At 44.9% G+C, this 12,161-nt stretch overlaps 1 protein-coding gene across 4 annotated transcripts in view; it reads left to right on the top strand.

Annotated features, from left to right (window-relative positions):
* DIAPH2 (diaphanous related formin 2) overlaps positions 1-12,161 on the top strand; it is a 1,273,340-nt gene that overhangs the window by 395,701 nt on the left and 865,478 nt on the right. For all 4 annotated transcript variants that reach the window (XM_044268818.1, XM_044268816.1, XM_044268815.1 and 1 more), the window contains one exon: positions 1,474-1,588. In XM_044268818.1, the coding sequence (XP_044124753.1) occupies positions 1,474-1,588 (115 nt within the window). The remainder of the gene's footprint in view (positions 1-1,473; positions 1,589-12,161) is intronic.

Raw genomic sequence — 12,161 nt, 5'->3', positions numbered from 1 at the left:
TAATCTCGCGGTGCGTGAGCTCGAGCATGCACAGTTCCTTCCCTGAGGCTGATACCAGCACAGGGAAGGAACACTATGCTGGTACTGCGCATGCGCTAGCTCGCGGCGATCTAACTTTGTGAGCAAAGAGGAGATTCGTGGATACAGGGGGGCATGGCTAGGCTCCAGAACGGTTAGTGCAGACCCTTGGGCTCCTTACCAGGCTGATTTACATATATATAAAATAATTTTTTAACACTTAATAAAACCACTCAGAGATATGGGACAGATATATTGCGGACATGCTAGGGGCGATCTATCCGTGCATGTCCGCATCTCTATAGGGTAAAAGGAGGTGACGGAATCCCTTTAAGGACACAGCTCATTTTAATTTTTTCCTCCCTGTATTCCAAGAGCCAACTTTTTTTTGTTTTACATTCACTTTACCTTACGAAAGCTTGTTTTTTGTAGGACAAGTTGCACTTTGTAATGGCACCATTTAATGTTCCATATAATACATTTTAAAACTGGAAAGCTTTTTTTTATGGGGTGGAATTGGGAAAAAATTCAATGTTTTACAGGTTAGAAACTTTTAAAAATGTCTTTGTGTTGCTATTTTCTGATATAGATAACTTAAAAAAATATATATAATTTCATTGACTGAGCTGGGCTCATTCTTATGGGGTAAGCTGTAGTTTTTATTGATGCTGCTGTATTCTGGGGTATGTACTATATGACTTTCTGATAACTTGTATTTGTTAGAGGGGTTTTTAAATCATTATTTTTTTTACATTATATTTTTTTTTTTATGGAACTTAAACATGAGACCATTAGATCGCTTAAAGCATAGACTGCCATTGTTTGCCATGGCAGTCTATGGAAAAATGGTTTGCTATAGCAGGACTGGGAATCTTCACAAAGCTCTCAACTGCTCTCAACTGCAGCAAACAAATGGCTAATGCAATCTCATTGTAAGGGGGGGGGGGGGGGTTAGGTCATTCCATTCATTTCAATGGGTCTGCAAAAAAAATGGAAGGTACTCCAAGTGCATTCTGTTTCCTTATGTCCGTATTTCCATTCCGCAAAAAAATAGAACATGTCCTATTATTGTCTGCATTACGGACAAGGATAGTGCTGTTCTATTAGGGGCCAGCTGTTCTGTTCCACAAAATAAGGAATGAAGATGGACGTCATCCGTATTTTTTGCGGACCGCAAAATACATACGGTCTTGTGCATGAGGCCTAACCCTTCAGATGCCATGGTCACAACTGATCACATGATCTGAGGTGTTAAATGTCTGTGATGAGAGTTATCTTCATGGACGCTGCTGCCAGGTGACTGCTGTGTAACATAGCAGTCAGTGGTCGAGTCGGGAACACCATGTTCAGATCCCCAACTTGTACAGCAGATATTGGCAAAGGCGTAGCCTCTTTATAGTAGTATTGGATGTTTATGTATTATATTATAAGCCGTACCATGTTCTTCTTGTTTAGGTTGAACCACAAGAGCTGTCAGAGTCTTCTTTTTGGATCAAGGCCCATGAAGTAAAGTTTGAATACCCAGAACTTTTTAAACAATTGTCTCAGACTTTTGCAACACATCAGAAAGGTAGGGAATCTGAAGATATCGGCATACGTTATTATATACATTATGTCCTCCAGTGCTCGGTGAGGATTTGTGTGCACATAATGTTGTGTTGAAATACCATAGCACCGTCTACTCGCTTAGTGAATGTTATTCTCATATCTTCTGAATCATGGCCAATATAAGTACCAGGGAAATATGGGCAGATGCTGGGGATAACCGGGCTTGGGGGTCCTTTGTGATCTAAATAAACATAAATGAATAAAAATCCAACTCACCGGTTCAGTCGTGCGACGGAAAAGCCAGGTCAGCTCAGCGTAAACTTAATTCAAATAAACAGATTTCCAGCACGAAGGAGATAAAATCTTGCATGTTCTTTATTGAATTTTCCAAATGTACATACGGTGCGGTGAAAAAGGTCCCTCCATGTCCCTGGTCAGACCGACATGTTTCGAGCCAGCCGGCTCTTAGTCATGATCATGTGACTAAGAGCCGGCTGGCTCGAAACATGTCGGTCTGACCAGGGACATGGAGGGACCTTCTTCACTGCACCGTGTGTACGTTTGGAATAGTCAATAAAGAACATGCAAGATTTTATCTCCTTTGTGCTGGAAATCTGTTTATTTGAATTAAATAAACATACTCTAGCTCTGTAAAGGCCTGGACAATCCTACCATAGGTAGAAATAAGGTCCACCGCAACTCTGTTACCCATGACCTCACATAAACCTGCCCTGTTCAAAAGGTCCATTTGTTAACGGAAAGTCACAAATTGTAATAATTTTTTTGACTAATGGATACAAAGCAATTTATTTAGTAGTCCTGTTAATTTGGGTTGTTCAGGATTTTGATATTGAAGGAAATTCTTCTGGATAGGCCATACATTTTAGAAAGAAGGGGGTCTGCCAGCATAGTGTTGATCGCGAATTTGCGAAGATGTAGTCTATAGTGCTATATATTTGTATTTGCTGATATTCTAGATTTTTTTTTCATCAGTAACCTCCCTTCTTGCTTGTGGGCCAATGAGAAGGCTGCAATATCCCCCGTCCGCCAGCACATCCCCCGTCCCCAGTCAACTGTTAGCTGTAGCACCAGCACTAAAATTACTTAGCTCTGTCCATTGTTTAGTGGATGGAACTGGTAACTACAGTGTTCATGGCGAGTGTTGAAGTGAGATTAGACTATCAATAGCAAAATCTTCGAAACCCCTTTAAAACACTACAGTGCAGTATAATATAACTTTATTACCAATGAACAGAATCTGCTTTTAATGGTTTAGGCTTCCTTCACATGTCCGGCATGCCATGCCGGCTGTTGGCCGGCCAGAGAACCGCTACATGCACTGGTATTTGTCCAGCCGACACTTGGCATTTATTCCAGAAACCGGCCAGATCACCACTGGCTTCCATTATAGTCAATGGGGATCCATCGGTACATGGTCATGTCTGGCAATGCTGTATACGATGAGCTCCGGTAACATGATCCTCTGTCGGATCAGACTATTGGATTCCCCGCGCTACTATGAACATAGTCTTATGGAGTGTTTTTTGTTTTAATCTATTATATAACCATCACCTCATGCTTTCTTGTCAATCTTTTGATTGTTTTTAGTATTACTAAATTATATATATATTGTAAGGGATCGCTCTCTCACAGGGGGTCGCAATCATATTTCTCCTCTGACAACGGGGTTCAAGTCCAAATGGTGATTTATTGTGGCACTTCAGCACCAGCACAAACATAATCCAAAATAAACACCTGCCCGTCTGGGCTGTAGCTAATACAGAGGTCTTCTCCGTGGCTAACCTAAAAAAAAAATGCAGTTTACCCACAGGGTCTTCGGCTCCAACCCTCTCTGAAGTTCACTTCCTCTCCCCAGTCATACACAGAGGGTTGTCTTATCCCTCCTTGATTATAGCCCAACTGACCTCACCTGTGATCTCCTCAGCTAAAGGGAATACCTGTAGTGGACTAGGGGTGTGGACTGAGAGGCTCCCACTACCAACCTGTCTCCCAGTCCCAAAAAAATCCAGCCCATACAACTTTAAACAAAACAATCTCCAGCAAGCTATGCCTCTCTGCAGCAGCACTATTTCTGGATTTCAGTTATCTCACCCAGCTAAACTAACCACCGGGTTAAATACACCCCCCCACCATACCTCTACCGTGCACTTTATCACAAAATATATAAATATATATACACATATATGTAAAATTGATGCAAACTTTATTTTTAGAATTCCTTTTTTATATCCATATTTGTGATTTATTAAACTACTTTGATGAAGAAGCCAAATTAAGCTTCATCCCGCCTTCCTGTTATCTGACTTGCAAAGTGGTGGAGAGCGATTTAAGTCACATACATCAGGATGACCACGGCAGAGTCCAATTAATACCGTATACAATGTAAGCTTCACTAAGCAGGCGGCTCTCATGTGGTTTGCTACCGTAAGTAATTAAACATGTGGACAACTCCAGAAATAATGGCTGGTGTGCGACTCAAATTAATAGACATCCCTATATAAACTGCAGACTTCTATTCAATCCAGAAAGGGGCAATTAGTGAAGATATTTCATGCACAGGCTGTATATAGTCCAATGATTTTTGTTTCACCAAGCAGACTGTTTAAATATTCCAGAAAATGGAAACATTTACAATAATGAAAATTTGCAAACATCATACATAATAAAATGTAAGTTCTGTTCTTGTAGGAAATTTGGGGTTTTCTAGTCTAGTTTTATATTTTTGAGTGTTTCCCAGCTTTTTGTAGACCCTCAATATCCTGTAAATCTGCATTTTCATACTGCATTACCTCTATGTTCTACAGAGAATTTATATCTACAGATGCACCCGAGCTAAACTTGATGTTTAGTGCCAGGGGCGGATTGGCCATAGACCTTACAGGGAAATTTCCCAGTGCCCAGGGGGCAGCCTGAGCCCTCTTCACAGCCGTCTAGTAGAAGTTTTTGGGGATGTATTTTGTGCTGCTGGCAGTATTTTATGATGGACTCTGGTATTTGGCTGTGTTGGGGTGGTATAATGTGCCGCTATATGGTATTGCTGGCCCTGCCTTCCATTAATTTGGACCCAACTACAAAACAGGGCCACTTTTAGTATTTTTTCCAGGGCCACTTTAAGTTCCAAGTCCGCCCCTGGTTAGCACATTAAAGGGACTCTGTCACCACTTTCTAACCCCCACTTTTTTAACTATCGTTTTATTCATGGTGCCCTTCTGATTACAGTTGTCATCTTATATGTTAGATCTGCGGTGCCGTTTAGGTAAAAAATCGATTTATATCACCTGTCAATCAGCTAGATAAGGTGCCCAGGGCGTTCCTCTCCTCTTGAATCTGCCGCCTGCCGCCGCCGCCGTTGGTGCCCAGCTCCTCCCCCGGTCTCGTCAGCGCTGCCTCAAACAACACAGATCCGCCTCCGGCTCTCCCTCAATGCCCCCTCCTTTTTTTCGGAAATCTCGCGTGTGCGCACAGGCCTGCGCCCGTGCGTACGCATCCTTTTCTCGCGCATGCGCATAACGCGAACTTAGAGCGATGATGCCGAAAGGATGCGTACGCACGGGCGAGATTTCCGAAAAAAAGGAGGGGGCATTGAGGGAGAGCCGGAGGCGGATCAGTGTTGTTTGAGGCAGCGCTGACGAGACCGGGGGAGGAGCTGGGCACCAACGGCGGCGGCGGCAGGCGGCAGATTCAAGAGGAGAGGAACGCCCTGGGCACCTTATCTAGCTGATTGACAGGTGATATAAATCGATTTTTTACCTAAACGGCACCGCAGATCTAACATATAAGATGACAACTGTAATCAGAAGGGCACCATGAATAAAACGATAGTTAAAAAAGTGGGGGTTAGAAAGTGGTGACAGAGTCCCTTTAAGTAAAAAATGCCACAAAAAGCTTAACTAACGCTTTAAATTTTAGTTCGGCTACATCTGTACACACAGACACATTTTAAAAAATAAATATTTCTGCTGTCAGGTGTACTGTATGTACTATGGAGGCATAAAATGGTGCTGCTATGGAGCCCATTGGGAAGGTCCAGCCATAGCTGGTCATTTCTTCTTTTCTATTTTGAAGGATTTCCAGGAGAAAAGGATTATGGGAGTGGATATTTGGCCTTAGGGAGGTCATTAAAAAGGTGGGGACGGAGAGATAAACATCCAGCTTTTCTGTCTTTTAACATAATGAGGACTAATTTTGATGGTTATGGAGCCACCCCTTTCTATGGAAATATTGGAGCCCATCTCAGCCTCAAGTATTACCTGATCATTGTTCTCATTCAGACATTAAAACCCATGTGCAAAGACAGCCTGCAAACGCCCCCTCATACATCGATTGTATTAAGAGCAAAACTGGCCTTATGGACTTCATCCACAAGTTGTTATTATTATTATTATTTATTATTAAAGCGCTATTCATTCCATAGCGCTGTACATATGAAAAGGGGTGCACATACATAATACAGACAATTGCACTAAGCATAAAAAAGATCAGTTACAGACTGGTACAGAAGGAGAGAGGGCCCTGCCCGTGAGGGCTTGCAATCTGCATGGTATGGGAGAAGAACACAGTAGGTGCGGGTGAAGTTGGTCATGGCGGGGTAGAGGAACCCGGGTCAATGGTTGTAGGCTTGTCTGGAGAGGTGGGTTTTTAGGTTTCTTTTGAAGGATTCCACTGTAGGTAAGAGTCTGATATGTTGGGGTAGCGAGTTCCAGAGTGTGAGGAATGCATGGGAGAAATCTTGGAGGCGATTGTGGGAAGAGGTGATAAGAGTATAGGAGAGAAGGAGGTCTTGTGAGGATCGAAGATTGCGTGTGGGGATGTATCGGGAAAGTAGCTTAGAGATGTAGGGAGGGGACAGGTTGTGGACTGCTTTGTATGTATTTGTTAGTATTTTGAACTGAATTTGTTGGGCAATGGGGAGCCAGTGAAGTGATTGGCAGAGGGGAGAGGCAGATGAGTAACAGGGTGAGAGGTGGATTAGTTGGGCAGCAGAGTTGAGGATAGATTGGAGGGGTGCGAGAGTCCTAGATGGAAGGCCACAGAGGAGAATGTTGCAGTCGTCTAGGCGGGAGATGATGAGGGCATGTACAAGCATTTTTAAAAACTCAAAGTTGACGAAAGCGTGGATGTGGGAGATGTTTTTGAGTTGGAGGTGGCTGTTGGTGGAAAGGGCTTGGATGTGTGGTCGGAAGGAGATGGAAGAATCCAAGCATTGTGGGATTCTGGATAGTAAGGTGGTGATGTCTGGACCAGAGAAGTAGATTTGTGTGTCGCCAGCATAAAAGTGATACTGAAAGCCATGGGACTCTGAGATGTCCCAGGCCAAAAGTATAGATAGAGAGATAGCAGGGGTCCTAGGACAGAGCCTTGCGGGACACCAGCATAGAGAAAATGAGATGAGGAGGTGGTGTGAGAGTGGGAGACGCTAAATGTCCGCACTGTGAGGTATAATGTGATCCAGGAGAGGGCCAGGTCTGTGATGCCAAGAGATGAGAGTTTGCAACAGAAGGGAGTGGTCGACAGTGTCAAAGGCAGAGGACAGGTCAAGGAGAAGGAGGACAGAGTAATGTTTTATGGTTTTGGCTGTTAGTAGGTCATTGGTGACTTTGGTGAGGGCAGTCTCAGTCGAATGGTGGGGTCGGAAGCCAGATTGTAGGCGGTCAAAGAGGGAGCAGGAGGAGAGGTCAGAGGACAGTTCAGAATGGACATATTGTTCAAGTAGCTTTGAGGCAAATGGAGGAAGTGATATGGGGCGATAACTGGACAAAGCAGATGGATCAAGTGAAGGCTTTTTGAGGATGGGTGTAATGGTAGCATGTTTAAAACCAGAGGGCAAGACACCAGAGGTTAGTGATAGGTTGAAGAGATGAGTTTGGGCTGGGATAAACACTGTAGTGAGGTTAGGGATGAGGTGGGATGGGATCGGGTCAAGTGCACAGGTGGTGAGACGTGATCTGCAGAGTAGAGTGGAGAGTTTTTCTTCTGTAATGGTGGAATGCGGGATTTGGGAGAAGAGGACAGAGCAGTTGTGTAGAGGGTCTATGGGGACTGCACTGAAGTTTTCTCTGATGTTGACTATCTTTTGTTTGAAGTATGTGGCAAAGTCCTCAGCTGAGATTAGAGGAGAGGGTGGGGGGCTGGGGGACGGAGAAGGGAGGTAAAAGTGTTGATAAATTGTTTAGGGCCGTGGGCCAGGGAAGATATGAGAGATGAGAAGTGGCCCATTTTGCATCAGCGAGTGAGGATTTGAAAATGAGGAGTGATTGCTTGTATGTGCTGAAGTGATCCTCAGAATGGGATTTCGTCCATCACATTTCTGCAGCCCTAGAAGCTTGTCTGATTTTTTTGTTCAGGTTGGTGTGCCAGGGTTGTCTGTTGATTTTTCAGATTTTATTGTATGTGAGGGGGGCAACAGTGTACATAGCTGTACTTATTGTGGTGTTGTACAGGGTGGTGGCAGTATCTGGGTCTTGGAGGGAACAGATGGTAGAGAGTGGCAGAAGGGAGTCAGAAAGCAAGTGAAAGTCGAGATGTTTAAGGTTCCTGCGGGGGTGTGCTAGTGAGTGAACCGGGGGAGCTTCAGAAGAGACCAGTGAAGAGAAGGTGAGTAGGTTGTGGTCTGATAGGGGGAGAGGCAAATTAGAAAGGTTAGATAGGGAGCAGAGGCGGGTAAAGATAAGATCCAGAGTGTGACCATCTCTGTGGGTGGGAAATGAAGACCACTGTGAGAGGCCAAAGGAGGAAGAGAGTGATAGGAGTTAAGAGGCAGCTGAGTGGCAGGTGTCAATCTGGATGTTGAAGTCACCCATGATGATAGTGGGGATGTCGGTAGAAAGAAAGTGTAGGAGCCAGATGTTAAAGTGATCAAGATCAGAATGTAGCTCTTATAATATGTAACCTAAATAAATCTGTATCCCTTAACTATATATCATAGCTGAGCTCCTCAATAACCAGGAATGACCAGGCTCCTATGTACATAGCGTGTATTGGTGCCCTCAAAAATGGAAGTAATAAGCGTAATTCAGTAACAGTGGTCATAACAACCTTTTCTAATTGATAACAAGATAGTTTCCTAGCTCCTTGTTTATCAGATCGCTGCATCTCCGAGTTTTTGTAATCTTCAATTAAATACGGTCCACTGACCTCACTTAATTTGACATGAGCTTTAAAAGCTTATGATGATGGATGATGAGGGCTAATAATTAACAATCAATCACTATTTAAGACGCAGGATGTTGTCAGCAGTTCTGGGGTTCTGCGAGAGTAAATGCACTCAAGACAAGGCTCTGTAATTACTTAAAAGACAAGTTTAATATGGGATTTCCAAAGATTTGTCTTTACAAAAATGACCAAGCTACCAAGAGACTTGTTTTACTGTTTTCATTTTTGCTGCACTGCAGAGGCTGCTTCTAGCTGGGGTTTTGTATAATTATATTTATGTAGAAATAAATATTACAGGCAGGAATGTAGGTTGTTTTTATCTATTGATAGAAATACATATGTTTCTAATAATTAGGTACAAGAACAGAATTACTCTAACTTTGCACATATACAACCCTAACCCAAAAATCTAACTACTATAATACTCCTCCTATGTAAAAAATATAACTACTATAATACTGCTCCTATGCACAAGAATATAACTACTATAATACTGCCTCCTATGTACAAGAATATAACTACTATAATACTGCTCCTATGTACAAGAATATAATTACTATAATACTGCTCCTATGTACAAGAATATAATTAATATAATAATGCCATCTATGTACAAGAATATAACTACTATAATACTGTTCCTATGTACAAGAATATAACTACTATAGGGGGCGGAGCCGAGCCACGCTGCTGAATGGCCGCACGAGCTTGAGCTCCTCCAGCATTCCGGCTCCTTTGCCCTATATAAGCTTATAATTTGCCTGATTATGGGGAAACCTGGCAGAGAAAAGAACAGAAGAAGCTCAGAGTCTACCCCACTGCACTCCAAACAACCTGAGATGGAGAAGTTTCTTCGGAAAACGCCGAGGATTGCCGCGCAGAAAGGCCCCAATATGGCGGCGTCTGCTGCACATGACTCCGATGCGGGAGAACTCTCAGATGCAGGCAGCGGCTCCGATATTTCGGATAGAAGGCCCAGAGACCCGCCTCTCTCAGAGCGGACCCTACGCCGGGTTCTCGAGTCTGCCCTCTCACCCCTGAAACAAGACCTGTCCGACATTAAGGACGACATGAAGCACCTGGGGCAGAGAGTGGTTGCACTAGAAGCCACGCAAGAGGCCATCATGACCTACGAAGGTAAAGCGTCGGAGACGCTGGCATCCCACAGGGCCTTGTTGAACGATGCCTTCCTGAAGCTGGAAGACCAGGAGAATCGTAGCCGCCGGCGCAATATCCGTATTCGCGGCCTACCTGAGTCAATTGCAGCGGAGGCCTTACCGACGGTGGCGCGCGAATTGTTTTCCACGATGCTGGATCCTGACAGAGCGGCGGGAATCGTAGTGGAGCGCATACACAGGGCGTTACGCCCTAGGCCCAAACCGCAAGAGCCGCCACGTGATGTGATCTGTGGCCTGTTGAGCTATGTTGATACTGCGGCCCTCCTGAAAAGGCAACGAGAGATGGAGGTACTGGAGTATGAGAACGCCCCGATCCAGATGTTCCAGGACCTCGCGCCTTCCACATTAGCCAAGCGGCGCCTATTCAAGCCTCTCCTGGAAGTCCTGCGGAAGACGTCGACCCCGTTCCGATGGTTGTACCCCTTTGGGCTAGCGATCTCCAGGAATGGTAAGCTACTCACCGTGCGCTCACCGGCAGACCTGGACTCTGTCTGGAGGTCCCTGGATGTCCCCCCGGTGGAAATCCCCTCTTGGCTACCGGCCGACCAAGATGGCTCCCTGCCCATACCGCCCCGAGTGACCGCTTGGCAGACGGCGTCCACGGGCAAGCCAGATCGACTGGGACGCAGCAGGATGGACAGGGCCCTCACCTGAATGGAACTGCAGCGACGTCGGCTGTGTTTGTAAGCATAACTTGATGCTATTCTATTTCTCTACATTAGGAGATGACTGTTCTTCATCCTCTTGTTATACGGGTTATTGGAGGCGAACTTGGCCTTTCAACTTGTTCAATTTTTTTTATTTTTTTATTTTTATGGCCTCTTTCTCTCACTGGGGCGTAGTGTTCCCATATGCTGTGTGACCAGAACTGTGTCTTCTTAATGTTATTACTGGACGCTACCTCTAGGTCCGCGAACTCTGGTCCCCATCCGCAGGGCAAAGCCCGGACGGATACTGTTGCTGGACGTATTTTTGTTTTTGGTCTCTTTTGTCATAGACCATAGGTGCTTTACCTGCCCCCTCGCCAGTCCAACCCTGTCTTGGCTGGTGATAGGTAGAGTACTAACCCTTTCTCGGACAGGTGTTTTGTCCGGGCTGTTCACTTGTCAGCTTGTCATGTTTAATGTTTTATCCTTTATTTTTTTGTTTCACGCTTTCCTTCCCTTCTTCCCTCCTCCTGCTCATATCAATTGTGTGCTTTTCCATGCGTACGCAGGTGCCCTATGCTTTCATTCACTTGTTTGTATGCTGATATGTCTTCTATAGTAGTCGCCTCACTAAACGCACATGGGCTGAACGAGCCATGCAAAAGGTCTCAGACACTATCTCTCCTTTTGAAGGATAAAGTCTCAGTGGCTTTTCTGCAAGAGACCCATTTCAGAACGGGCAAAATTCCCAACTTTCCCCCTAAGAAATTTGTCCAGTGGTTTCACAGCACTCATGACTCCGCCAGTAGGGGGGTTAGTATAGCTGTACATAAATGCCTCCCCTTTAAGCATGCGGCTACTTCAGCAGACCCTGAGGGTAGGTACATTTTTGTAAAGGGCTTATTGGGTGAGTCCCGGGTGACCTTTGCCAATTTGTACGCTCCTAATAAAGGCCAAGTTCCATGGCTCGTTCAGTCCCTTGCTTTATTATCCTCCTTCTCGGAGGGCTTACTGGTGTTAGGAGGCGACTTCAATATTGCACTGGAGCCGGCGGTGGACACCTCGGCGGGTAGACCTTCTGTATCTTATAAGCTCCTGAAAAGGCTAAAAATTTCCCTGAGAAGGATTAGGGTCTTGGACGTCTGGCGGACCTTGAATCCCAATGGCCGGGACTATACATTTTACTCGCATGCTAAGATGTCCTTTCACAGATTGGATTATCTGTTTCTGTCTGATTCACATATACGTAATGTCTCTGGAGCCCGGATAGGTAACATCACATTATCCGACCATGCCCCTGTCATTATTAACCTCTCCTTGTCCGGTCCACAGAGGAAAGAGCGCTTATGGCGTCTCAACGATACTTTGATCTTGGACCCTAGGCACGCTTGCAAACTTAAGGCCTCGATATCTGAGTTCTTTGCGCTTAATGATACTCCAGACTTCCCTCCTTCTCCTTCCATACTTTGGGAATCCCACAAGGTAGTCCTAAGGGGGGAACTTATCGCCTTAGGGGCTTTTGTGAAGAAGCAGAGGACACAAGCCTTGGATGCCTTATTGGCGACCATAGCCCGCCTGGAGTCCTCCCACAAGGAAT

Source organism: Bufo gargarizans, chromosome 9 (assembly GCF_014858855.1).
Source record: "Bufo gargarizans isolate SCDJY-AF-19 chromosome 9, ASM1485885v1, whole genome shotgun sequence".
Lineage (NCBI taxonomy): Eukaryota > Metazoa > Chordata > Amphibia > Anura > Bufonidae > Bufo > Bufo gargarizans.
The sequence above is the reverse complement of the archived record's forward strand: the minus strand, read 5'-3'. Positions and strand labels throughout refer to the sequence as shown.